This window comes from Sciurus vulgaris (assembly GCF_902686455.1).
Source record: "Sciurus vulgaris genome assembly, chromosome: 17".
Classification (NCBI taxonomy): domain Eukaryota; kingdom Metazoa; phylum Chordata; class Mammalia; order Rodentia; family Sciuridae; genus Sciurus; species Sciurus vulgaris.
The window spans coordinates 3,072,578-3,100,481 of NC_136478.1; the positions used below are offsets into that span (position 1 = coordinate 3,072,578).

Below are 27,904 nucleotides of genomic sequence, written 5' to 3' on the forward strand. Positions count from 1 at the left end.
GGTTTGTTGGAATGACTCAAAGCAAGGACACATGGCTATGAGATGCTGACTCTATTTCCTGCAGTCCCTTCCCACGTTCAGCAAAGGAATGTCACTCTCCTGCTCCCGGACGTTCCCCCTTCTACACTCCATATGTACACAGAGTACTGGATATGGAGAGCTTAGGTCTGTAGGGTGGGAAAGGCACCACAGGCTTGTGACAATGGCGTGAAAAACAAGTTAGGGGTCCTTTTTCTTCCTCCTTTTGAGCAGGCAGTGTCAACAGAGGCCTCTAGGGCAGGGGTGCTTCCTGAGAAACCCTCGGATGAAGGGCCTCTGCACACCCTGGAGGAAGGGCCAGCCGATGACCCACCCTCCTCTTAGGCCACACTTCCAGGTTCACTCCCAGGGCGGCGAAGAGCAGAGGGTCAGACCCCCACCCCCGGTGATCACAAGGGCCCTGGGCGACAAGTCGTCCCAGGGCTGGGAGGTGGTGAGCCGTGGGGTCCCCACCGCTCCCCTCCCCTTTCCACAGTGAGGCGGAGGCGCCAGCGAGGAGCCTGGCGGGGCCCCTTCTCACCGCCCAGGCTGGGGAGCTCCGCGGCGGGGCGCCCCCGCGGCGAGTCGCGGAAGGGCGCGCGCTGGGGAGCCGCCAGGCTGCGGCCCAAACTTTCCACAAGTCCCGGGGGAGAGGCGGGCAGGGGCGCGGGGCCGCCCTGGCGGGCGGGTCCTGGCGGCTCCCTAGGGAGGTGGCGGCGGCCGCTCCGCCCCAGGGCGGCGGCGGGCCGGGCCGGGGCGGGGCGGGCCGCAGTCAGCGCCGCCCTCCAGGTGCCGGCGGGGCCCGGGAGGCGTGCGCGCGGAGGCGGCGGTCCGGGAGCGCGGGCCGGGCCATGACCCCCGCTGCTCTCTTGCAGGCTTGTCGCCGCGGACCCCGAACCTGGCTCCGCCACCAGCGTGCCGGGGCGCCCCGGGCGCGGCCCGGCCGTGAGCGCTCCAGGAAGCGGTGAGTGCCCAGCGCCGCGCGCGCCACGTGCCCCACGCACCCCAGCCCGTCTCTGGGACCCGGGGTCGCGCCCCGCAAGAGCCCGCGGCGGGAGCGCCCGGCCCGAGGAGCGCAGGGCCCCGGGGCGGTGGCGACTCCGCGATCCCAGGCGCCCCTACTTCCCGCTGACTTTGCCACGGAGACCCGGGCTGGGGGAAGTCGGGCCCCTGGGGCCGTGTTGCCACTCACCAGCGGCGGGGGTGTGTCCCTGCGCGTGGAGCCGCCGGCCCCTCTCTCCACCTGACACCCCGCGCTGTCACGAGCTCCTTGGGAAAGGACCGGACCGCCTTTCCTGAAAGCTGGCCGAGAGCCGGCGCGGGGCGGGGGCAGGAGGCCTCGGGAGGAGCCATTTCCCCTCTATCGAGTATTTCAAAATGTATTATTTATGAACCGCCTCACTTAGGGGCCCCCTGCGCTCCCAGGGCATCAAAGCAGGTTTGCAACCGCAAAGGGCGGCCAGTGTGAAGCAGGCGCACCTCTCCTGGCTAACTCAGCTGGGCGGAACTGGGGGAGGCGCTCATTAAAAGGGGACCCGCAGCTCCCCAGGGACTGTGGTGGGCGGGGTCTAAAGGCGGGTGGGAATCTCTGGCTGTCAGACTGTGATGGAAATCAAGGCAGCAATGGGTGCAGGCTGAGCAGCCTGGAGACACAGCCAAGAGGGCTGGAAAGGCAGCCCTGCCCAGGCACTTCTGAGGTTGTGCAGGCTTGGTGGAGGGGCACATCACTTTATGGGTGAGGCAACTGAGGTTCAGAGAGACGCCCCTGGGAAGCAGGCTCTGGTGTCTCCTATACCCACCCCCACTTCCAGGAGGGCCCTGACCTGGGCTGTGCTCACCGCAGAAAACAACCCCTTACTTGTCCAGGCCCCCTTACCTACCTGTCCAGGCCCCATCCACCTCATGTGTTTCCCCACCCCTGGGGAAATGGTCCTCCGCTTGGGAGGGAGGCTGAGTATTTATGGAAAGACCTAATCCCTCCACCAGACCAAGGAGGCCCGAGCTCCCGCCTAATCTCTGCCTAGAAGCCCTGGGAGCTGGAGGGGCTGGAGGCATGGGCAGGAGGAGTGTTCCCCTGCAGAAGTGCAGGTCCTCCCAGCGGGAAGGCTGGAGCAGTGGTGTTTCCTGCTTACCCAGCACTCGCCCTGTGCCACCTGGAGATCCCTGCTGCCTCCCTCCCACCAGCCCTCCCACCCAATAATGTTCTGATGCCTGCTTTGAAGTGAGACACAGAGGCCTGCACAGGTAAAGCGACTGAGCCACGCCCACGAGCTGGTGTGTGGCAAGGCCTGGCTTCCCAAGCCCTGCAGGGAAGGGCTCTTGTCCGTAGTGGAGGCCAGGCCAGGCCTGGTGGGATGACGTCAGGCACACACACATACACACTATTTAAAAAGCTTTATCATCATTATCATGATTATTATTTCTGCGATGATGGGTATCAAACCCAGGGCCGTGCACATGCTCGCAAGTGCTCTCCCTCAGAGCTGATATCCCCCACCCTAGAAAGATCAAGAATGTGCACGGCCCTGGGTTCCATCCCCAGCACCACACACACACTCACCAGTGGCGGTTTGCACACAGTAATACAGACACAACACAAGTGGCCCCCAGACCAAGAGGCAGAGCATCCAGCCCCCTGCGCCTCCCCCACAGCAGGAACCCGACTTCCAGCAGCGCCCTCTTGCCTGTGTCCTGTGCCATGGTGGCTCCATAGTCAGCAGATGGAAAGCACAGGACACTCCTCTTGCATCCGCTGGCCTCCTCGGTTGACCAATGTTTTCAGTGGCCTGCATCGTGCAGGAAGGCGTGCACAACCTGAGTGTGGGGCCATCACACGGTGGCCCAGAAGGGGTGCGGGCAGGTGGGAGGCTGAGGCCCAGCCCTGGTGGGATATCAGTGGACACCTTGCCCCCTCCTCCTGATGGAGACAGGCTGTGGCCAGGCAGCTGCCCAGCCTCCCGAGAGGGCCTGTGGCCTCCTGCAGGTCCTCCTGCTGAGGCTCAGGTAAGCCTTCTGTGGACCTGGAAGAGGCACCTGGTGCCAGCGTCTGTTCCCAGCACAGGCCTTGGGCTGGGATTGCAGGGATTCTTCCTGTCGCAAGAAGGAAGTGCCTATTCCATGGAAAACCCAGATGCAGGCATGCCTGCGGAAGTCCCGAGGTGTGGCTAGCACTCCTCCCTGGGTCTGTAGCAAGGACACAGGTGGGGTCCTGACCAGCCTCCCCCAGCTGGCATGGAACCTACCGTGCCTACCAAGTCCTCCCACCTAGGCATCAACACATTCCTCAGCCCTGTCTCTCCCCCACCCTCTGGTCCTTGAAGGAGGTCTTTGTTAAGGAGGTGGGGCAAGGTGACTCAGGACCTCTGCAGGCCTGTTCCAATTTCATCTGGGAGGTGGCTCTGCAGAGGCCAAGCCAGGTGGGGCTTCCTGCCTGATTGCCATCTGCCCACTTTCCCTCCGGGGCGTCCAGATCCTTCTCTGGGCTACCCAGACACCAAAATCAGACCACCTCTGCTAGGGTGGCCGCATTCAGCAAGTGGAAACAAGGACACCCAGCCAAATTTAAGTGCAGATCAGCCATGCATGATTTTTAGGCTGTGTGTGTCCCAAGAAGTGCATGCTGCATTTGCCCTGGCACCCCTGGCTCCCCAGCCACCTCCAGCCCTGGGTTTGCTCATTCATTCCAGGAAAGCTTAGTTTCCCTACTAGAGCCCAACCTGCACCACCCACCAAAGTACCGAGTGAGGCCAGAATTCTTACAGCAGGGCGCTCCACCAGCAGGGGGCTCCAAGTCCTGCCCTCACCGCCACAGCAACTTGGTACTTTGTGCAAAGATCGTGTTTTACTTTTCTTTTTGAGTTGAAAACCTGGGGGCAAGTTGGCAGAGCCACCACTGTGGGCTGGTGGCTATGGCTCCTGTCATTCCAAGGCTGCTGGGCCGTGGCGGCCACAGCTCAGCAGTGCGCCCTTCCCTGGCGGTGCTTGTGGTTTTGGAGCCACTGTGTGCTGTGCTCCCTCGCCCTGCTCAGGGACAGACCTGCAGGAGGAAGTTGGCTTTTCTATTGCCCATTGACACTGGACAGTCCTGTGGCCACTTGGTGATGGGGAGATTTCTATCCCTGGATGCAAGAAAAAGCCTGTTTGACTTGAAACTGCTGTGTAAATCCTTAACAACCCGAGGTTTTAAAGAGAATGTAAACACAAAGGGAGGTTCTCACCCTGCACATGTGTGAAAAGACACCGTGCTGGGTGAGCCAGGGCCACCACCATGTGCCAGAGCCCCACCTGAGCCAGGGTCTTGCTCAGTTGCCCAGGCTGGCCTTGAACCTGAGGTCCTCCTGCAGTAGCTGGGATCACAGGTATGCGCTCCTCATGCTCTTGGGCCATCGGCCACCCTGGGACGCCCTCTGATCCTTCTGTTTTCTGATTTCAGTGTGTGTCTTCGTTGGTAATGAATTCAAACAGTATAGAGCTGGGTATGCAGGACATGGTGCCAAAGCACAGCGTGGGGAGGGGCCGCAGCTTTGGGGTCCTGCAGTCCAGAGCTATGGCTCCCTCCCCTGGTCCTGGGAGCTGCGCACCCTGTGAGCTCCTTTTTGGCATTGTCAGACACAGGAGTCATTCTCAGAGGGCACTTCGCCAGGACGGACCTCCAGGAGTGGACGCTTGGTGCCCATCAGCTGCGTCCAGGAAGGTGGGGTGGGGCAAGGTGGCCCCTCCTGCAGAGTCTGCATGCCCTGTTCAGATGCAGAGCTGAGCTCCGCTCTTGCTCCCTCGGTCACTTTGCTCCCTCAGTCCCTCGGTCAAACCTGTCGGTCACCCAGGGCCTCTAACAGGATGTACCTGAGTCCCACAGGGGCTGGCCCTGTCACTGAGGAGTGGGCAGCTCCGTGCCCTCCCCCACGCACCTGTACCCAGAATGACAGGCCACACCACCCAGTGGGGACCATGCTGCAGAGCCCTTGGTCTTCTGTGCCGCACCCTGAAGGGGTACCTGGCGACCTACAAGACGATGGTGGCAGCGACAGCAGAGCCAGAATGGTGGCAGGGACGATGGATGAGGAAGGCATGGTGACGGCTACATCCAGTCCCGACCTGGAGGCTGGTGGCAGGATGCCTGTGTGGCACACAAGGACCCAGCCCAGTACTTCCACGCTGGAGGCAACTCCCGTTCTCCTCGCCCTCTGGGCTGCTCCTCTGCCCATGGCCTTTTGCGTCCTCCTGAGAGGTGGAGGCACTGAGGTACACGAGGCGTGTGGGACCCTCCAGCAGGAAACCTTCAGTGGTCACCAGCCTGGACATGAGCTCCCCCATGCTGCGCCTGACAGACTGCCTGGCTCACGGATCCCCAGTGCCACCAGGCTGGGGTCACTGCTAGTCCCCATCCTCTTCTTTCCTCCCTGGCCTCTTCCCCCGAGGATCTCCATATGGGTATTGTTCAAGTTGCAGGATCACCCTGGGGACCCAGCCTTCAGCTGGACAGTCCTACTGAGGACCACCCTGGGGACCCAGCCTTCAGCTGGACAGCCCTACTGAGGACCACCCTGGGGACCCAGCCTTCAGCGGGGACAGCCCTTCTGAGGGCCGCCCTGGGGACCCAGCCTTCAGCTGGACAGCCCTTCTGAGGGCCGCCCTGGGGACCCAGCCTTCAGCGGGGACAGCCCTTCTGAGGGCCGCCCTGGGGACCCAGCCTTCAGCGGGGACAGCCCTTCTGAGGACCACCCTGGGGACCCAGCCTGCAGCTGGACAGCCCTTCTGAGGACCACCCTGGGGACCAGCCTGCAGCTGGACACCCTTCTGAGGACCACGCTGGGGACTCAGCCTTCAGCTGGACACCCTTCTGAGGACCACGCTGGGGACTCAGCCTTCAGCTGGACAGCCCTTCTGAGGACCACCCTGGGGACCCAGTCTGCAGCTGGACAGCCCTTCTGAGGACCACGCTGGGGACTCAGCCTTCAGCTGGACACCCTTCTGAGGACCACGCTGGGGACTCAGCCTTCAGCTGGACACCCTTCTGAGGACCACGCTGGGGACTCAGCCTTCAGCTGGACACCCTTCTGAGGACCACCCTGGGGACTCAGCCTTCAGCTGGACACCCTTCTGAGGACCACCCTGGGGACTCAGCCTTCAGCTGGACACCCTTCTGAGGACCACCCTGGGGACTCAGCCTTCAGCTGGACACCCTTCTGAGGACCACGCTGGGGACTCAGCCTTCAGCTGGACACCCTTCTGAGGACCACGCTGGGGACTCAGCCTTCAGCTGGACAGCCCTCTGGAGGTGCCCTCACTGCACAGCACACCCTTCCCTCAGCCAGCGCCCCAGGCCCTGAATGCACCCACCCGGCACAGAACATGCTGGGAACGTGGCCGCGGCTCATGCTGTGTCCGCCATGGCCGGCAGGTGGGGTGCCACGCAGGCTCAGCCTCTGGATGTCACCTTTTCTTTTCCTTTTTAACTTCTTTTCTTGAAGTGGTTTCCAGCCTATGCCAAGGAGCAGGAGTGCTGGCCCTGCTGTCTCTCTGGCCGTGAGGGCACACGCATGCGCGTGCACACACACACACATGCACACAGCTATTTTCTTGCTGAACCAAGGGGCAGTTAAGTGGCAAATGCAGCGACCTTGACCCCAGGACCACGGTGTGCTTCCTAAGAGCAGGACCACCCCTCACAAAGGCAGCACCACCCCAACTCAGCAAGCTCCTTGCTGACCCTGCGGGGCCGCTGGAGTTCTTTGCCCATGTCGTCTGTAAGAGCGCCTGCTGGTTCGGTGCCCACAGCACTCCTCTGTCCTCCACTGTGGTAAGAAGCAGACTCTAGGTCAGGGGGCTCAAGAGTGCGTTTCCCGGGCATCCAGGGTCGCCAGGCTGCTGCCCCAGAACCCCCGGGGAAGCGCCTGGCCCTGGCGGCCGGAGCCTCAGCCTCCCTCTTCCAGATCCTGTCACGTGTGCCCAGGGGGACCTGGTCCTCACCTCCTGACACCCGGCCTCACCATTCTCTGCAGCAGTGGCCACATCCTACGGTCAGGCGGTCCCCATTTCACAGTCGAGGCAGGTGAGCTCTTGGGAGTGCGTGTGCCCTGAGCTGCAGAACCAGGGTCTGTACTGCCCGCCATGGCAGGACAGCAGCAGGGCCAGCGCCTGACATGACATGCCTCAGACCCACCCCTGCCCCACCAGTGCCCGTCTGTCCCCTCTCTGCCCTCCCCCAGGCCTTCAGGCCTGGCACCTGAGGCCCACAGCTCCCAGCCCACTCACGCTCTGTGGGCCGCAACAAGCACCCAGTCCCTGGGGTCTCATTACATCCCTGGCCCTGGCTCCGCAGGCTGGGTGGGCCTGGCCGACAGCACTGGGGAGCCACCACCTGTAGACAAGGGGCTGCAGCCCTGGGTTGGGCAGACTCGCCCCTCACGTCCTCAGGACAGCATCTGGATGCTGTGAACTCTGGCTCTTGATCTGGCTCAGATCTTGGTGTTCCCCGGACCTCTGCACGTCTGTTCCTGCTTCCAGGACATTGTCCCCTGCCTGTCTTTGGGGAGGCCAGCCCTGGTCCAGCCAGGGTGGAGCTCCCTTCCAGCCCTCAGAACTGCTGCACCCTGCCTCACGGGCCCTGTGGGACTGGCTTACCTGTCCACCTGCTCATCTGAACAGGCAGATTCAGGAGTGTGGCCATGTGCCCACCTGTGTTGGTCCAGGTCCTCCAAGACCCAAGAGAGGCCAGGATGTAAATTGTATAAGACCTTCCTTGGGGATGGGGTCACCAGGAGAAAGTCAAAACAGGGCACAGGACTGACCCAGCCATGAGGGAGTCAGGGAGGGAGCAGGAGCAGCCTGGCACTGGGCCACCGAGGACAGTGAGGGTCATGGGGCCCTCCGTGGCCAACCTGGCCCAGACCCTGGCTCTCAGGCCGCTCTGTGGATGAAGAAATGTGCTCAGCTCCAGGCGGCCTCTCAAAGGAGCTGGGACGCTGCAAGGTGGCAGCATCTCCGCTTTCCTGGGGCGTTACCGTCTGGGGCTGCTGGGTTCGTTGTCTCCCTTCTGCAAAGAATCAAAGGACCGGACACAGACAGCAAGCAAGCAGCAGGCTTATGGCAAAGGTGACAGAGATGGACTTCTCCAGAGAGAAGGCCCAGAGCTGGGAGCCCCAAGGGGGAGTTTTGGCCTGTTCTTTTATGGTCTCTGGAAGCTCCTCCCCTCCTCCTCTCCTCCCCTGGCCACGCTCCCCTCACTGTTATTGACTGGTGCCCCTGTCCGCACATCCATTTTACTTTTGCTGTTGGATCCCTGCTTAGGCCGGGCGTGTCTGTCTGATTGGGTCCCCGTCGGTGTCCAGGAGTGCTTTCCTTGAGCAGGAGGTTGACCCCATCAGAAGACCCCCTCCCTGCTCCTTTGTTCTGGCCCTGCCCAACCTCCTCACTGGATATCTCGATATCTTGCCCTGGCTGCCTCTGCCCTTGGACGTCTCCTTCAGATGGCCCTATTGAGCCCTACCCCTGCGGGGTGGGATGCCAGCCTGGGAGTCAGGGGGTCCCAGATTTAACCCCAGCTCCACCGCTCCACTAAGCTGGTGGCCTTGAGCAGCGGACACCGCCTCTCTGAGCCTTGATTTCCATATCTGTAAAATGGGGCAGTAGGAACACCTGACAGCTGTCACTGAGGATGGAGTGTTAGGAGAACCCAGGGCGCCAGGCCACTGGCTGCAGCTCTGTGGATGGATTGCTCAGATTTCCTTTTTGTTGTTGTTTTTACACCTTGGCACTAGAGAAGGAACCCAGGAGGGAAGCGCTTTCCCACCAAACCACATGCCTACCCCTTTCCACTTCGAGACAGGGGCTCGCTGATTTGTGACCTCAAACTTGTAACCCTCCTGCTCAGCCTCCTGAGTAGCTGGGATTACAGCTGTGCTCAGAGTGCCCACTCGTTATTTAGAGTTCCAGGGAACAGGGTCAGGACGGTGCTGATTTCCCAGGGACTGGGGACACGGTGCCCTGTCGTCTAATCCATCACATCTCCAAGAATCTGAATTGAAAAGAGGGGCAGCATTCCCCCCTCCCGGCTTCCAGCCAGAGCCACGGCCTGGCCCAATGGTCCCCCACCCCAGGGCCAGCCATTGCTTGTGGCCCTGGAAGGAGAGGCTTGGTGGTGCTGGTCCCGCCTCAGCCCCAGCCTCGCCTTGAGTGTCTCGGCAGCCCGCTGGCCTCTGCATGTCTAGCCTCGAGGCTCCTGGAAGGCGTCTCCACCAGCAGACTCAGCCCAGACGCCATGACCTGTGGCCCAGTGTGTCCCTCCCGCGGCTTCCTGTTGTGCCTCCAGCAGGGCCAGTCTGAGTTCTCCCCTCTCTCCACAGGCCCCAGAGGCGCCATGGGTCTCAGACTGTCCTGCCTCAAAGGTAAGCCGGAGGCTGCCCTTGGGTGAGCCAGGAGGCAGCTAGAGAAGGGAGGCGGGGGTGGGGAGGGAGGCCCAGGGTGGCTTCCTGGAGAGGCGGGGGCACCATCCCCTGTGCAAGCTCTGTACACAGTAGGTGCTCTATAAATGTTTGCTCTGACTCGGCACTCTCCTCCGAGCCTTCCTTTCACTGCGGGTTGAACAGTGGCTGAAGTCCCAGGGCCCTTGGGCCTCGGTTTCACCCCCAGAGGGATATTCCCAGGTGAGGAGGGTGCAGGGAGGGAGGTCCTGGTGAAGGGCTTGGGCACACTTAGGGGTGTCACCCCAACACGCCAGGGCCTGCTATTGCCCAGGAGTCAGGGCTGCCTGGTTGATGGCTGAGAGCAAAGGCAGAAGAAAGTTCTAGAAGGACCCAAAATCAATGGTGGGTGTCGGCAGTCGGTGGAGGTAGAGCAGGCTGTGGCAGTGGCTCAGTGGTGAGTGCTTGCCTAGTGTGCGTGAGGCCCTGGGTTCGATTCTCAGCACCACATATAAATAAAATCAAAGTGGAGGTAGACCTTTCTGTCTGGCATCTCCACGGCTCTTGGCAGCTCAGACAGGAGCCCTCCAGCTGGGAACCCATACCGCCCTTCCTCTGAGCACTGCCTTTGTGACACAGGCTCTGGCCCTCGTCCCTCCTCTCCAGCCTGGAGTCCCGGAATCACCCTGCACAGCCCCTGGCCAGGTGCAGCAGGCCCACGCTGGCCTGCGGGCTCCAGAGGGCAGTGCTGATCTCGCCCCAGCTTCCCTGGTGTGTCTTCCAGCCTGGACACCACAGCCTCATGTGAGCACAGCAGCCCGTGGCTCCGCTTCCCTCCCACCAGGTGCTCCAGGTGCCTGGCTATAGACCCCGCATGCTCTGCCTCCACAGCCCCCTCGGCTGGGTCCTGGCTGCTGCAGACCTGGAACAAGCGCCTCGTCTCCATGTCTGTAAATGGGGTCTCAGCAGGCCCGTTCACCAGGAGCACCCAGAACCCAGCTCAAGTCCACCACGGTGGCCACTGCTCCTCTGTTGACCTTATCACCACTCTCATCGAAGGCATGGGCGCTGTAGCCCACTCCCAGGCTCTAGGCAGCCCTAAGGATTTTGGTGGCAGGCTGCTGTCACTGACACTGTCCCTAGGAAGGAGGGCAGAATCTGGAGGGCGGAGGGGAGCCACGCCAGAAATGAATAACGGAGGGTGGGAAGGCCGTGCACTGGGATGGGGATTCAGGAATGCTCTCCAGGAGCACCTGATTGGCGCAGTTTAGGTTTTATGCCTGCCCCTTGGCCCAGGGTTGGTGGGGCATCTTGATTGACAGCTCCATCAAGCCTGCCTGCAACTTGGGCAGAGAGGTTCCCCTGGAGAGGATTGGGGTGTTATTTGCAAAGTGAGTGGGATGCAGGAACCCATGTCCCCTCCAGGGCCTGGCTCCCACTGTCTCCAGCCTGAGCCCTGGGAGGATTAGAGAGACGTTTATTGATTGAGTTTTTGTGAGCAGTGGAGGCTGATCTTGGAGCAGTCCGTGGTGGGGAGGTTAGCCCTGAGTGAGACTTCACTTCAGGATGGCCATTGGATCCTCCTGAGGCCCGGCACAGAGTTGGTATGCAGGGCATCTTTGTATTGTTGTTGTATCACTTAATTGTGCTAGAATAATCTTAGTGTAAAATTCACCATCTCAACCATTACGTGTACCTGTTTAGTGGCATAAACAGCCACCATTCGCCTCCAGAAAGAATATTTCATTTTTCCAGCCTGAGACTGTACCGTTAAACATGACCCCATCCCTGCCCAGCCGGCAGCCGCCTCCTGGTTTCCACCTCTGTGAACTTGACTACTCTAGGTTGTGTATACACATGGATCACACCATGTTAGTCCTCTGTCTGTGCTTTGTTTCTTTGTACAGCTGAATAATATTCCACTGTGCATATTGTGATAGTCAGTTTTGCATCACTGTGACAAAGTGCCTGAGATGAACAGCTTAGGCGGAGGGAAGGTTGATTCAGGCTCACAGCTTCCGAGGTTTCTGTCCGACGTCAGTAGGCCCTGTTGCTTTGGGCCCGTGATGATACAGAGCATCATGGCAGGAAGACATGGCAGAGGAGCCTGCGTCTCCAGGCAGGCAGGAAGGGGTGGGGAGAAAAGTCAGGGGCTCAGTATCCCCTTGAGTGCAACAAGCCTCACCTCCTGAAGGTCCTACCAGCTCCCAGCGGTGCCCCAGGCTGAGACCTGGCCGCAAGACGTGGGCCAGTGGAGGACATTTGGGACCCACAGTGTGGAGAGGCAGCGTCTTTCATCCATTCCTCTCCTGATGGACCCTTGAACTGCTTCCCCCTCTTGGCTGTTTGTCAGGACGTCCTTGACAAAGGGACCTCTCAGAGGAGGGCAGGAGCTCAACCAGGGGCCCTGCTGATGCCCGAGCCCTGGACGCCCCACCCCCACAGGACTAAAAGCCCTGGCCGCAGGCTAAGGACTCCTGGAGCCTGGCGCTTTTAAAAGGCTGCCTTTCCGGCCGGGCCCCGGAGCGGCTAAGTGCTGGAGTAGCCGCACGCAGGGCCAGGCTCATCTGCCTTTCAGTGCTGGCTCTGGTTCTGAGGCCTCTGCCTGCCCTGCCTCGGCCTCCGCCACAGCGTGCCTCCAGGCAGGGCCAATGCGGGCGCAGGACGGACCAGGACAGACCCAGGCCCACCAGCCCTGCCCAGCTGGCTGCCCTGGGTGCATTGGAACCAGGGTCTCATAGTCTCGCTTTCCTGGGTCCCACCTGTCACGCGGTGGCCTGCCCTGGGGACACGACCTGTGTCTCTGGGCCTCACTGTTCCCAGCACCCTTCACCCATCCCTCGACTGTGTTGAGCGCCTACTGTGTGCTGGGTTCTGGAGAGAGCTTTGAGCTAACAGGTGGGGCTGCTCAGGGCTCAGCTGGGGAGCTGCCCTGTCCCAAGGAGCAGAGTGCAGACATGGGCAGTTCGGTAGTCCCAGGGACAGGGACAGAGAGTAAATAGGCACAGTCATTTTTATTTATTTCCTCAATGCTGGGACTGGAACCCAGGACCTGAGCATGCCGTGTGAGCGCTGCACCGGGCCGCTGAGCCACGCCTCCGGCTCAGCGTCAGGTTTTATTTGGTCCCATGTGTTCTGGACATCAACAAGTAGGGACTGGTTGGCCAGGCGGGCTCCAGTTGACAGGCCTAGGTGAGCTCTGATCGGTCTGTTTGGGAAGCTCCTGGTGGCTGGAGTCCAAGGGTCCAGCTGGGCGCTGGGCAGAGGGCGTCCTGTTGTTCCGAGTCTGGGCTGGATGTGCTCCGTGGCCCTCACTCTTCCCCACCTCCTGCCTCCGGAGTCTTCTAGAATCACAGCGTTGCCTCTGAGCTGGACGCACCCGAGCTCCCAGCAAAGCCCCACCCTGCCTGGGGAAGCCGAGGCCCAGGGGGAATGAGCGCGTGGGCAGCACCCATGGCAGCAGGCCTGGCCTGTCGGTGCTTCTCCACGAGGCCGTCCACCTGGTCTCCTTCCCCTGGGAGGCGTGACAACGGGGAATGGGCCACATCCCTTGAGGCGTGCGGTCACTCAGGGACGGGGTGCTCCTCTGGGCTTCAGTCTGCCCCTCTGCTCTCAGCTGCCCAGGCTTTCCCACCCGCCTCCTCCCGGAGCCTCCACCGGCCCAAGAGCTGTATCCACAGGAAGACAAAGACCCTCCCGGCTGAGCCAGCCCGAGTGGCAGGTGGGCGCTGTGCTGACCGGGGCTTGCTCCGCTGCGGGCTGGCTTCGGTCTCCAGCATGCACAGGTGCCCAGGCTCTGCACTGAACGACCAGGGCCGGGTGGACTGGAACAGGACTCTGCTCTCCAACATTCTGGAGCCGGGAGTCCGAGATCCAGGTGTCACAGGCCATAGGCTTCTGGGGGTCCCAGGGAGGCCCCTTCCTGCCTCCTCCAGCTCCTGGTGGCTCCAGGCGCCCCTGGGTCGGTGTCTGCCTGTCTTCACGTGGCACCTTCTCTGTCTCTATATCCAAGTCTCCTTCTCCCCTTCTTGTGGGGACACTGTCACTGGACTTAGACCCCCCCCACCCAGGATGAGCTCATCACAAGATTCTTAACCAATTACATCTACAAAAATGCCTTATTTCCAAATAAGGTCAGGTTCTGAGGTCTAGGTTGGTGTGAATTTTGGAGGACACTGTTCAACCCACTACAAATCGCGTCCCCTCTGAGCCCTCTGGGGTGCGGGACAGGAACGTCTTTCCCCCATCTGCCTGTCCACGGAGGCAGACCCGCAGGGCTGGCCGGGGAGGGAGGCTGCAGCTGTGCTGAGACCCCTTTGTTTCTCCCAAAGAACAGGAGGCCCGGCACTGTGCTCACTCAAGGGCCTGGCCACAGCCAAGAAGCGTCCCCCCGCGCCCCGTCCCGTGAGGCTGGCACACGCTGGCATCCCTGGGAGCCACAGCTCGTCCCTCCACAGCTGGACGCAGCAGTGACATCACATACGGGGCGGCTGAGGCACAGGCCCGCGCTCACCAAATGGTGAGCCAAATGGTGGGGCGGGAGGGCCGTGTCCCAGCCGCTGGGGGCCAGGCAGGCGGACTCCCTGCTGCTGTCCTGGGCAGAGGGCGGCAGGCCAAGGGAACTGGCCTGAGCCGCACTTCTGAGGAGGCCCGGGAGCTCAGCGGACTGGCAAGTTCTCAGGACCCTCTGGGCCAACTGGTCCTGAAGACGGGGCCGCCTGGCTGGCGGTTTGTCAGGGTCGCTCTGTGAGTCGGCTTTGCGTTTGGAGCAGTTTTAATTCCTAGGAAACGCGAGAGCCTGAAGATGCCGCAGCCCCACTGGTTTCCATTCTTGGGGTCGCATGCTGTGGGCGCAGAGCCCTCTCGATGGTCCCCGTGGTCCTCCAAGCCACCTTGTGTCAGACTCCCCGTCCCAGACCTCGTCAGGGTCCCTCCCACGTGGTGTAGGGCAGGTCTTCCTGGCTCCTCGGGCTGTGACGGTCTCTCAGGCTCTCCTTGCTCTTGGGACCTTGACCATTGTGACGGCTGCTGGCGGGCGTTTTGTGGGATGCTCTGGGTCAGGGTTTGGCAGAGGCTGGTGGGTTTTGCATGTCTTTCTTGCTGAGCGAGGGCTCAGAGAAAGTGGGGACCCGGGAGAGCAGGGTTCTGCCTGGGTGTGGCCCTGGAGAGCTGGACCCTACCTGTCCTGGCCCGTCACCTGACTGCCTTTCTCAGGGGACTCAGAGCCTTCTTCGCTCAGCCTGGGACCCAGGCTGGGGGTGACCAAGGCTGGGTATGGGGACACCTATTCTTTGGATTGGCCTTCAGAGGTTCAAGACTGGCCCAAGGTCACCAAAAGTCAGAGACTCTTGGTTTGCCCCATGGTAGTGTGAACACCTGGTTCTAGCAGTGGACAGCTGTGGTCAGGAGCTGGGTGAGGCCTGTTCGTTCCACACAGGTCTGCTGTGTCCCTACAGGGCTCCACCTGGCCCAGGTCCCAGGGCTAAACCCATAGAACCCCGGGGCATGGGAAGCCCATGGACGGCGTTGACACAGCAGCCCCCTGGTTGCTAACTGTGGTGGCTGAGTCTAGCGGGGAGAGACCCCAGGGAGGCAGCACCCCGGGAGCAGCCACCCTGAGGGAGCCAGGGGAGGAGCCAGGAGGGAAGGAGCTCCAGGCTGCGGGCTCTGCTGCCCGCGCCCAGGGTAGCAGAAGCCCTCGGCTCACAGCGGGATTTAGCCTATCTCTCTTGCCACTGAGCTTAAGCTAAACCGCAGGCACCTGCTGTCCTGGGGAAGGAGGGGCTGGCCAGTCACGCAGCAGGTGGCAGCTGCTCTCCCTGGCTGCCCTGGTAGTCTGCTGGCTGACTCCTGTCCAGCTCTGGTGGTCAGGACCCAGGAGCACTTCCGCCTGATGCCCAGGTCCTCCTTGCCCTCCTTGCCCTGCTGCCTGCTCATCCCTGTAGCCCCAGCACACAGTCGGGCCACAAGGTGATGTGGAACCAGGGACCTCTCCACCTGGGCAAGGTGTGGAGCACCTCCCAAATCTCCTGCCTACCATAAGGGTAGCTGCTCTGCTGTCCCCTGGGCCACAGTCCCCTGGGGCCTGGCCCGCGCCAGGTGCTCTGGAAGTGTTCCTCAGGTGGGTGAAGGGTGAGGAGTGAGCCTCCAGGAGACAGGAGGACGGGAAGGCCGGTGCTGGGCCTCCCTCTGGCTCCTCAGTTGCCTACCAGTGAGGTCTCCCAGGTCAGTGCCACCTGGGACCCAGAGTGGACCACACTGACCAATTCTCAGCTGTGGGGTGGAGGCTGATGGGACCAGCCCCCGAGCCTGTGGGGCTGCTGTTTCCCTCCCAGAGCCTGGTTTCCAGGGAGGCCTGGGTCCACCAGGCTGAGGTTCAGACCTGCTGTGGGCCGGGCGGCACCTGCCCGGGTCCTTTCACTGGACACCTGAGGCAGACAAGTCCCATGCTGAGAGCCGCCGTCCTCCCACGGCTGGCGCGGCTGGCGGCCCTCGCTCAGGGCCTGCCTCGCGTGCTAGCCCCTGGCTGCCCTCAGCAAGCAGGACTTCGAGGGACGTCCTCGCCTACACCGTGCCCTCGGGAGGCAGCTGACAGTAGAATGTTCTGGATGGTGGATGGGCCGCCCCTGCTATCTTCAGGTTTTCACCATGTGGCCCCCTGAGGGCAGACCCCCTGTTCCCACCACATGGAAGGTGACCTCACCCTCCACATGAAGGTCACCGTGCCAACGGCGTTGGTGGCTGTTTTCATCTTTGCCAGTCTGATGGGAGAGGGGTCAAGGTGTCTCTTTGCAGCAGGAAGCGTTTGACTTCCTCTGAAGTCCAGCACACAGACAGGCAGGATGCCGGCCACCACAGGACCTCTGTGCGGTGCACTCTGCCACTGACAGGTGCCAGAGCCCACCCTCCTGGAATGGAGTGTTCTTCTGAGGGCCCTGCGGGCCGAGGGTGGCTGCCTGGGCAGAGGGCAAAGTCTAGTCCATCAGGGCTGATGGTGGACCAAAGATCGGCCCTGATGGCCAGCTCGGAGAGGAGAAGCACACAGCCGTGGGGCAGGACTATCCTGCAGGCCCTGCCCAGTGTCACCTTGCAGATCTGCAGTGGGGCCACATGGACAGGAGACCACAGCTCTCAGGTGCCTGCTCCAGGCCAGGAGCAATGCCCAGCACTACCACGGTTAATAGCAACTCCACGGTCTTTCTCAACCGTGTCCCACCCCCACCCCACGAAGTGCCACTGATCTCAAAGGGAAGAAGCCACGCGCCGGCTCCCAGTTCCACTCTGAGATCCACAAAGGGATGACTGTCCAGTACAAGAGTGTCCCAACACTGCATGGGGCGTACATGGTGAAAATGACGCCAAGGTTTCATTTGGAAACCCTGCCCCCAGGGCACAGGTGGCCACGTCTGGAGACACTTTGGTTGTCGGCCCTCTCCCCGGGAATGCCCGTCCCAGGAGTTCGCAGGGTGAGGCTGGGCATGGCAAGCATGTCCACAGGCCAGCCAGGGAGGCAGGCCGCCAGGTGCTTTGTGCGTAGCCCCCCTCCCCGGCGCCCCGCCCCTCCCCAGCAGTGGAGAGTGAACCCAGGGCACTCTATTGCAGAGCTGGGCTGCTCCCCAGCCATGTGTGATTTTTATTTTGAGACATGGTCTAACTAAGATGCTCAGGTGGCCTCAAATGTGTGATCCTCGTGCCTCAGCCTCTGGGTCTCTGGGGTCACAGGTGTGGCCACCATGCCCAGCTTCGTTGTTGTGCCCTGCATGCAGGGCCCTGCACAGAGTCACACCTCGGCTTTGACCTTGCTCATTTTCTTTCTTTCTTTTTTTTTTTTTTTTTTTTGTACCAGGGATTGAACCCAGGGCACTTACCCACTGAGCTATATCCCAGCCCCTATTATTATATTTATTTATTTGTTTTGGGGTACCAAGGATTGAACTGAGGGGCACTCGGCCACTGAGCCACATCCCTGGCCCCATTTTGTATTTTGTTTAGAGACAGGGTCTCACTGAGTTGCTTAGGGCCTCGATATTGCTGAGGCTGGCTTTGGACTCGCAATCCTCCTGCCTCAGCCTCCTGAGCCACTGGGATGACAGGTGTGCGCCACAGCACCTGGCCATTTTCTTTGACTCAGGGCTGATGGTCATCCTCTGAAGAAGGCCTGCTCCTGAGTCCATCAGGCACTCATAGACTGAGAGTCAGGAGGCGGCGTCACTGCCGAGAAGTGATGGTTCCAGGGCTGGCCCGGGGCCTTCTGCACTGTCCCCTCATCCTCTGTTGCCAAGAACCTGAGCAGCTTCCCGGAAGGGCCACTCAGGGATGGGCTGCTGGACCTGGGCAGGCCTGGCTGGAGGGGCCAGAGGCAGCGCAGCGGGCGCCTTCGCCTCACCTGGGTGCTCCCTGGAGCCCCTTTCTCTGGCTCTTCCCCAGTTCTCTCCAGCAGCTCATCCCTGACGCAAGCTGGGGCTTTTTCCTTAATTAAAAAGAGATTTAAAACATCCTGTGCTGTTTCTGTTGAGCCTGGCTGCCTTGAAAAGGTAAAGCCACCAGCGCTGCCCCAGTCTCATCCATAATAACACGAGGCTTTCCCTGTAATTGGAATTAAAAAAAAAAAAAAAAAAGATTAAAAGCATCTGGATCCCCTCTGGCATTTGCCAGGGTTTTGTTTGTTTGTATGTTTGCGGTTGTTTGCGGCGCTGGGGATCGACCTAGGCCTGCACAACCCCCCTCCCCCATCGAGCCACACCCTCGGCCCTTTTTCATTTTTATTTTGAGACAGGGTCTCCCAAAGTTGTTCAGGAGAGCCCAAAACCTGTCTCAGCCTTCAAGTAGCTGGGATCACAGTTGCACAAGACCATGCCCAACATGTCTGTTTTTTGAAAGACTTGTGCTAAATTCAGACACCCCGTCAACTCTAACAGGTTGGTGCTGGCCCCTGCTCAGCCCGTCTTCTTGCCCCAGGGACTTTGCGTATGCTGTGGCTACTCACTGCCCTCTCCTCCATCTCTCCTGCTGCTCTAGGATTGGCCCCTGGAAGACTTTTCAGACTCCCCCCATCTCCCCTCAATCCTGCTTCTCTCTCTCGTGACCAGTGCATCATGTGTCCTTGTTCTTCTTCTAAGGGACCCAGGCTCTAGGAGCTTATGAGCCTCTGCCCAGGAGGGCAGGCTCTGCGTCAAATCCTGCATGATCCTGGGAGAGGTCCCTGACCTCTCTACCTTGTTCTAATACCATCTGCTTCATTTGGAGGACAAAGTCAGAGTCCCCTCTGTGTGCTCACAAGGTCCAGCCTCTGCGAGCTCTGTCCCCACAGTTCAAGGTCGAGGGCCCCTCCCAATGAAGGCTTGACACACAGGGACCCTCCCTACTTTTCTCCAGCAGATGCTGCTGTCTTTGGGGTCCCCTCTCTGTGGATGGAACCTGGAGCAGGAGGTAGGGAGGCAGTGTCAGGAAGAGGCACAGAGAAAGACCTACTGAGACATTCTCTCAGCTGTGTCCCCAGCACCTGGAACAAGGCACCCATCGCCTTCAGCGTCTCCGTGCTGGGGTGTCCCCGTGCCGTGTGACTCAGCCGGGCTGCAGGCTTTAACGGAGGGAGGCCCCGTCGTAGAGCGAGTCCCTCCTTCCCCAGCCCACGTTCTAGCACAGGAAGGAGAAGTGACCCAAGGGTCATGCTGGCACCAGGAGTATTGTGTCTAGTGGCCACTCGAGCTGTGCAGACACGGCTACGATGCCCCAACCCCTGCTCAGTGTTGGCGGGATCAGTGTGTATGTGCGGGGACAGCTGATGCCCTCGGAGCTGCAAGGCCAGCTCTGGGGCTCTCTGCCTGCAAGGTATGCATGGCGAGGGTGTGGCTGATGGGACAGGGACAGAACTGCCCTCAGCGCCCTGCTCCTGGGCTGGGCCATTCACTCCCACTGGGCGAGGGAGGAAGCAGAGGCCCAGGCAGGAAGGGCCATGCTCAGGCGGGAAGCCCAGGCGCACCCTCTGGCCCTCCTCTGCTCTGTGGGTCCAACAGGTTAGAGTCCACCCTGTGTGTTACTATAGTGTCACCTGCTGGGACCCGGCACGGCCAGAGTGCTGTTCTTCAAGGAGCCAGCAGGGGGAGCCTGCAAGCCACAGTGCCGTCGCCGTGCCCCTCGGGCATCTGGCAGCAGCTGAGGGTCAGTGGTAGCCTGCAGTGGCCTGGGGGGCACTGAGGGCTGGTTCTGGGGAATGGGGTCCAGTTCCAGTCAGTGGCATGGGGCACCCTGGCATAACGTGGAGGTAGGATCTCGGACTCGAGCAGAACCAGGGCTTTGGAAGGAAGAGAAGTGTGATTGACACAGAAGGGGCGAGGCACTTCAGGCCTGGCCCGGCCACCTGGGCTCCACATGTCCTGCCTTTCTGCGGCACGGCGCCCTGCTAGCTAGTGTCCTCCCCGGCTCTGTGAGGATAAACAGGGCAGCGCATGCCGGCCTGTTCAGAGCCAGCAGGGCCTCTGGGCCATTTCTCCCGCAGGCCCCACACAGGTATGGCATCCCTACCAGGTTGGTGTGCTGGCTGCATGTTTGCAACCGGGAAAACAGCTCAGAGAGTAAAGCCACCCATTCCTGTGTCGCCCCACCCCAGGCCACCAGAACCTCCCAGAGCTGCTCTTTCCTGGCCCCCTGCAGCGGCCAGGCCCCAGGGCAGGGCGGAGCTGCAGGGGCTTCGCTAAGCTCCCCAGCAACTCCAGTGGGTGGCCAAGATGGGAGCAGAGGGCAGAGCAGAGTCTGACAAAGCCCAAGCCTGCCCGGCCGGTCTTACAGGCTTTCCCAGCAGCCCACGCAGAGCGCTACTCTTGGGCGGGGCCTCCACACTGCCCCCATGGCGCTGAGGCAGTGGGCACCGCAGAGGGGGTCGGGCCTGGGGACCCCAGTGCTCAGTTTGCCTGGCAAAGAAAGCTTCCTGCGTAAGCTCCCTGGCCTCCCTGGCCTCCCTGGGCCTCTGCCCCTCTGCCCACCTACATTCCTGCCCAGCCCTGCCCTGGAACCCCAGCCAGCCCCCACCTTGGGAAATAGGCTTCAAGTAGCCTTTGGGTGGCAAGGCATGCCATTAGCAAGGGGCAGCTCTGCCTCAGGGACCCTGAGCTCCTCTGGGGCAGAGCTGGCCTCTGCACTTTGGCACTTCCCCTTGCTCCTCCCTGCCTCTCCTTCCCCCTCCTCCCCTCAGCCTGCCCTCCCTCCTCTGCAGCCCTCCTTCTTCCTCCCCTCCCTCCTCCTCTCCCCTCTCCTTCCTCCTCCCCCCACCTCCCCTCCACCCCTCCCCTCGTCCTCCCTGCCATCTCTCCAGGGCCACCTGTGACCTGAGGCTGCAGACCCTATAAAATGCAAATTGGGCCTGGGCAGAGGATGGCTTTTCTCCACTGGTATTTTGTGTCAGAGCTCTGGAGAGGGCGTGGGAGCCTCCTGCAGGGCCTCGGAGGCCCAGGGGAGGGAGCCCTGAAGGGCTGGGCTGGGTGACACGCTCCCTGCGGGTGGTTCCTAGCAATCGAGGTCCTGGCAGGCAGATGCCACTCCACCCAGCACAGCCAACCTGGGGCTGGGTGCTTCCGGCAGGGAGAAGCCGGGTTCGCAAGGCTCTGTGCCCATGAGGACATGGGGCGTGTCCGTCCTTCCCCAGGCCCTGCTGGTAGGCACAGCCGGCATGGGCACCCCCAGGCCTTGGCCACGTCAAGTGCTACGGGGCAGAGCCTGCCTCTTCTTCCCCACAGGCTTGTGTCCCCAGAGGCAGAGCCGGGCTGTGGGTGTGGCCTCCAAGTCAGAAAAGCTCTCTGGTCCTTTCAGAAAGCTGGTCAGCCCTGTCTTTGGGATTCTGGTAACAGCACACCACTTGGGCTTAACACAGACCCTGGTCTGCCCAGCTGTTGACCTGTGTGGTTGCTGCCCTCGCTGGCCCTCAGCCACATCTTGGGATGGGGCTGGACGCCCTGGGGACAGACAAGGCCCCCTCTGGTGGCTTCCTCAGGCTGCTTCCTGCTCCCGGCTTCTGCATAGGGACGTGCAGACTCCAAACCCAGCAGGACACGTTCCCAGAGGGCCCCCAGGAGCTCCTGCTGCCCTGGCTAGAGGCAGCCACCTCCCCACCAGCGAGGGAAGGTGCCTGGGCCCTGTCCCTGTGGCCGCGCTGGCCCTGCCCCAGTACCCTGGCACACTCTCTGTGGCCAGCGAGGTCTCCCGGATCTTGTAGTGGGAGGCAGCTGCGGCTGGGTGTTGGGAGAAGTGCTGCTGCACAGCCCCTGGCAAGGAGGCCCAAGAGGCGGCACAAGCCCGCAGCCGGCATGGGCACGCACTGCTGCCCGCTGAACGGGCGGGCGGGGTCTTCCCAGAGGGACGCTCGCTCAGGCCCCCCCCACCTTGGACTTGTGGCTCCACCCTGTTCATTCCTGAAGAGTAGGTTCCAGGCCACGCAATGCTGCAGGAGGCCCAGAGGCCTCTCCTGGAGGCCAGCCTAAGGACTTTGTTCTTCAAAGGCATGTCCCGGCCTCAGTGATTCCACGGACACCAGGCGCACAGACCACTCCCACTTCTGATGCCAACTGCACCCAAACCAGCCCCAGGCTGGTAACGTGTGGAAGGACACAACCACACGGAGGGCCAGGGGAAGCGGCTGAGGGATGGAAGCCTGCGATGGCGGCCCCTCCCTGTGCGGTCAGACCGTGCTTGGCAATCACGTGTGAGGATGGGCACGGTGCTGCCATCCGGGGGCGCTGCCAGGCCTCAGCGTCTGAGGTTTGCAGGGGTGAGGGGTGAATGTGTCCTCCAGGACGCACGTGTCCAAGCCCTAGCCTAGCACCTCAGACCCTGGCCCCTTGGGAACAGGGTGTGGCTGATGTGACTGATTAGGACAAGGTCATACTGGAGTGGAGGCCTACGGGATGACTGGCATCCTTACAAAAATGGGAAATCGGGACAGAGAGGGTGCCCAGGGAGAACGCCACGGGGTCAGGCAGAGCGGGAAAAGGCCTTCTACAAGCCCAGATGCCCAGACAGTCAGCCACCCCAGAAGCCAGTGGAGAGGCCAGGAAGTCTCCACTCTCAGGAGCCAGCCAGCCTTGGACATCTCCACCATGGACCTGTGGCCCCGCCTGAGGCCACTTGTGTCTGTTGCTAAAGTCACCCAGTCTGGGCGCTTCGTGAGGCAGGCCCTGGGAAGGGCGCAGGGGCTGTGCTGTCCCTGTGCACCCTGGGTTGGCTCTGGCTTGAGACAAAGCCATGCCCTGACTATGCTGTTGGACACAGCATGATTGTGGCTCTGGCCAGCCAGGATGCTCCCGGGCCTCGTGAGCAGCTCCCAGCAGGGAAGCAGAGGCCGGCCCTCTCTTGGGGCAAAGGTAAAGGCTTTACTGAACAAAGGCCCAGACGTGCCCAGGGGCACACACTAGTGCCATCTTCAAAACCAGTGCCCTCCACTGTGCCTGCTGCCTTTAACCCAGCTGGCCAAACTGCAGATGGACGGAGGATATGGCCCAAATTGCACGGTCCCAGATGGCCTTGATGACCCTGTTTTCATGGATTCAAAGAGGACATCCTTCAACAGTGTGCATGTGGCCTGTCCCTCAGAGGAACACCTTTTGGTGACCAGAGATAACTTTCCCACTGTGCACCTGCTTCCCCTTCTCCAGGGGCCAGGCAAGCTTGCCGACTGTCGGGCGTGCACAGTGATGGACTGTGCGCAGCCTCAGGAGAGGCCTTTGTTATTGGAGAGCCCCGTGGGTCAGACTGGCTGGGCTCAGCTGGGAGGTCCTGGCTCAGGGTCTCCCAGGAGGTCCCCTTTGTGGTGGCAGCTGGGCTGCTATCTCTTCTGCAGCCTGGGCCAGGGGGGAGGGGGGCATGGCTAAGGCTACTGGCTGCAGCCTCCACCTGCCACATGAGTTTCTCCTCAGGCTGCTTGGGTGTCCACCCAGCAATGACAATACGGAGGGCCAAGGAGGGAACGAATGGGCAGGTCTGCTGAGACGTCTCCCCAGCTGGGGCCCGCTGTGCCGGGATCCGAAGGATAAGTAGGAGCTCACTACCCTGGCAGAGAAGGCCCCTCCAGGCTGGGGAGCAGATTGGGCAAAAGCCCAGGGGCCTGTGAGTTGGGGGCACTGCGAGCAGTTTGGTAAGAGTGGCAGATGGCAGGGAGGTGAGGCCAGACGTGAAGGCCGAAGCTGAACCACAAGGCTGCCTGGGCCACTGTCAGCATTTCCCAGAATACCTCTCATGTCAGCAGGCGTTTCTCCAGAAATGGACTCAGAGTTCATCTAAGCTCGGGAAGCCGAGGATTAGGCAGAGCAAGAAATCATTCCTAATGGCTGTTTAAGCTACTAAATTAATAAATGAATGAACTTGCTCCTTGCCACAGGACTTCTCAGAGTCTTAACTATCTGACACATCTGTGAACATCGAAGAGGAAGGTAGAGTGGATGGAATATGTGGTTCCCAAACTTACCTGATTGCTTCCTGAGGAGTCTCTGAAAGCCGGCGTCCAGGGCATGAGCTTTGGGAAATGCTCTGGAGTTAGCAAATGGTCCAGCGGGACGCACTGTGAGCAGATTCCCAGTCTCTGGCTGCTCCTTGCAGGACGGGGGAAGCTGAGCCTGGAGGCCACGGGGCGAGCTAGGGCAGAGGAGGGGAAGGAAGAGGCAGAGACCTGGGGCGCAGTCACACGCGTGGGGGCGGATGAACGGGCTGCAGGTTGGGAGGCCTGAGGGCGGAGACTGAGGCTGTGGTTCCCAGTGGGTGCCTATGGCTCAGGCAGGGTGAGGGAGGGGACACCTGACGGAGCATCGGAGGCAAGGAGTTTATCCAGCTGGAGCTCCGTAACTGGGCATGGCCAAGTGACCTGTGCCACAGAGGTGTGGGAGAGGCAGACCAATAATCCAAAAGTCCTTGCCCAGAGATAGCCCAGGCCAGGTGACAGCAGGGATCCCCGCGTGGGAGAAGCAACTCTGGGCACGGGGAGCGGGTTGGCTCAATCTGGGCTCCGCTGCATCCACCACTCCGAGGGATGTTCTGGACGCCTGCCTGTGTCCACCCGGCCCCGTGCATCCAGGATCCTCAGTTATAGGACAGCAGAGCCACCGCCCTCGAGGGCTGTGCAAGCCAGGGCTCACCTGACTTTCCCCAGCCCTGGCCTCCCAGTCTGAGAAGGAGGGACAGCAACGCCCCTGTGCCGAGCACTGTGGGCTCTCGGCGAGGGTGAAGGGAGGGGCGGCCCTGAGGGGCTCCCGTGGCCACTGACGCCTGTCTCTGTGTGTGTGTGTGCCCGCCTTCCAGGCTTTAAGATGTGCGTCAGCGCCAGCAGCAGCCATGATGAAGCCCCCGTGCTGAGCGACAAGCACCTGGACGTGCCCAATATCATCATCACGCCCCCCACCCCCACAGGCATGATGCTGCCAAGGGACCCCCAGCAGACAGGTGAGCCGTCCTGCCAGCACTACCAGGCTGGAGACAGCTGGCCGACTCCGTCCTGTGCCCCGGCGCCCACCTCATGCCCACGTCCCTGGGGTTTATTGAAACTATACACTTATATTTGGAGACACTCCCCTGAGGACCCCTCACCAGGACACCAGCTCAGCGAGATGCAGGATGTTGAATAATTAGCTGGCTGGTCCTTGTGTCATCCAGGGATAGGTGATGGACAGGACTGGGCTGGCCCACCACGCTGTGTCTCCTCCAGCCAAGGCAACTGATGGGCGCGCCTTCCCTTGCCAACAGGAGGACCCATGCTCCATCTTGCTGGCCGCAGCTGTTCAGCTGGACAGGACAGGTCTGGGTACAGCCCGTGCCTAGGGTACAGGTGGAGGCTGGCCTTCCAGACACAGCTAGATGCAGGCAGGCAGGGAGGTGTCAGCCCTGGGAGCGCACATCAGGGAGAAGCCAGACTGTGCCCTCTCCACCTTCTGTCCTGCCATGGGAGCCGCAGGACCCGTTGTTCACTGAGCGGAGCCTGCCTGAGCCCGACCTTAGCCCCACACACAGTGCCACCCCAAAGGGCAGCTGTGCCACCCTAACTCAGTCCTCACAGGGACTCGCAGTATGACTTCACCTCATTTCACAGGTGGGCAAACAGGTTCAGAGAGGCTTAAGCCTCTTGCACGCAGCTGGTGCTGGTACGCGGCAGAGCTGGGGTTCAGACCAGGCTGTACGGCCTGGGGTATGTCCCACAGACCCCCAGCCTGGGCACCCCCAGCCGTCGGCCATCCTGACCTGGGTCCCCCAGGCACAAGCCGGGGACGGGGCACTGAGCTGAGGTATGTGTGTGGAAACACGGCCTGGGACTGGCACTGAGCAGACTGTTCCAGCTGTGCCCAGCGTGGGTCTCCGTTGCTTACCGAACAGGAGGCCGCCCAGCCTCAGGCGAGGCTGTGCTCAGCAGTGATGGCAGCAGGTCACTGTCCTGTGCGGTTTTCCAACACTATCACCAGACACCTGAGAGTCCAAGCAGCATGGTGACGTGGCTGTGTCGCGTCATGGTGGTGACGTCACACAGGAAGGTGTGTGAGAGGGAGTGCTCTTGGGGTGGGCGGTGATAGGCGCTGGCACAGGCCTGTCCTGCTTCTCTCACAACCACTCATGAGTAGAGTCCCACGAGAACTGTCCTAATCCACCAGGGCCACAGCCCCGGTGACCCAGCCAGCTCCACAGGCCCCCCCGGTGACGGTGCCAGCACTCCTACTGTCGCCAGGCTGAGGGCTGCCACCATGAGCCTGTGGGGTGGCCACGGTCACCTTCCACCGTTGGGCGCCTGTGGGACCTTCCCAGGCATCGCTCTAGGCTCAGTGCTTCCACGTCTTGGTTGGGTCTTGTCCTGACCCCGCGGGCTGTGAATACTGTCCCTGTCTGTAGTCAGGGAAACAGGTCCAGAGAGGGTCTGTCCTGCGAAGGCGCACAGCCAGGCTCCTACTCCGTGCTCCTCCCACACCCAGCCAGCGTCTGGTCGGTCGTTCAGTGTGGGCAGTGGGAGCCGGTGCTCACCTCTGCCATCAGGCCCCTTCCGGCCTCCTCCCTGTAAAGCAGGCTGTACTGCCTTGCCCGCTCCCAGGGCTGGCGTGAGCACTAGGGAGGTGTGTGGTCACTCTGTAAGGTCTGCAGGTGGCCTGTCAGGCCTGAGGCTGGGCCCACAGGGAGGTGCCCAGATCCTGGCAGAGGTTTCCTTTGGGTCTGGGTGGCCTGGGTAGGTGAGTCCAGAGCGGGGCACGCCGCCTCTCCCATCTGCTCGTCACGCGCAGGCCGTCCCTCGCTCTTCCCTGGAGAAGGCACACCAGCAGGAGCTCCTCGAGCCCCAGTCCTGCTCTGCCCTCACCAGCTGCATGCCCATGGGCGCGGGTGCCGTGCCCTGGAGCCCCGATTTCCTGGGCTGTAATGTGGGAGCCACGGGGGAGGCCGGGAGAGGGCGGGTGAAGGCCCGGGGCTGTGCTGCCGCGGCCCTGCCGTGCTACTTGTGGAAGGAGAGCAGACTGCGGGCCTGGCCGGGCTCTCTCCAGGCTGCTCCCCAGCAGCCTCCCCTGCTGGGCGTCACTGGGCCATAAAACAAGGGGCACTGGGCTCCCCAGCCCTCCCTGAGGAGGCTGAGCCCAGAAGACTCCCAACCCAGGACCTCAGCCACGCTCCAGGGGACGAGGCATGGAGACTGGACAGGGGGTGCTTGGGATCCCCTCATGGCCTCCAAATGTGGGGGGAGCTCAGGGCAGAGGCTTGTGTCTCCCCTGCCTCCCGTCTGGCAGCTCACAGAGAAAGGCCCTGGATGGGGTGGGACGGGGCACGTCCAGATGTTGACCCCTTTCTTTCTCCTAGTCTGGCTGGATGAGACGGGGTCTTGCCCAGATGATGGAGAGATGGACCCCGAGGCCTGAGGAGGAGCTGCAGGACAGCACCGCTCTGTGGCTCCTGCTCCACGGCCCCAGCTCTGGATGTCCAGGCAAGTGGCCGCCTGGGGCAGGTGTGCTGAGCAACTGGGTGGAGTCCGCCAGTCAGGCTCTGGACCAAGACGGGGCAGCAGGAAGAATGTGGTGTGGCAAAGGAGGGGACCCTGCCCTGTGGCCATGGTGACGCTGGCCAGGGCGCCAGAGAAAGGCCGTCTTCCAGGAACACAAGGACCCTGGCCCTGAGGTCACCACAAGCAGACCTTCTCTCAAGTGGAGTGACTGTATTTCTTACAAGTTTCAGACTGAAACAGAACCCAAAGGTTCACAGCTTCTTCTTTGCATTGTAAATAAAGATTTCGGGTAACCACGGTGACGAATCTTGCTTCTCAAGGTGGTGAAGGAGTGGCCCAGGGAACAAGATGGGCGTCCAGAGCATGGCTGGGCAGGAGAGCCACCGGCTGTGATGGCCTTCTGGTGGCCTCCAGCCCCTTGATATGCACACCACCATGCAGGGCTCCGTGTGGCTGAGGGCTTGGGCTCTGGGCCCACCTGGACCTCTCTCAGGTGCCAGCTCTGTCCCCTCAGCTGTGGGGTCAGCTGGTAACTGTGTCTCTA

At 61.5% G+C, this 27,904-nt stretch overlaps 1 protein-coding gene across 1 annotated transcript; it reads left to right on the forward strand.

Annotated features, from left to right (window-relative positions):
• Positions 1 to 854: 854 nt before the first annotated feature.
• Positions 855 to 27,657, forward strand: LOC306649029 (uncharacterized protein C16orf74). The gene is given in 6 exon segments (XM_079119647.1): positions 855 to 920; positions 923 to 949; positions 952 to 982; positions 9,363 to 9,404; positions 24,699 to 24,839; positions 27,219 to 27,657. Coding segments are annotated over 6 exon segments (351 nt in total). The 5' UTR covers positions 855 to 869; the 3' UTR covers positions 27,278 to 27,657.
• The last annotated feature ends 247 nt before the right edge of the window (positions 27,658 to 27,904 follow it).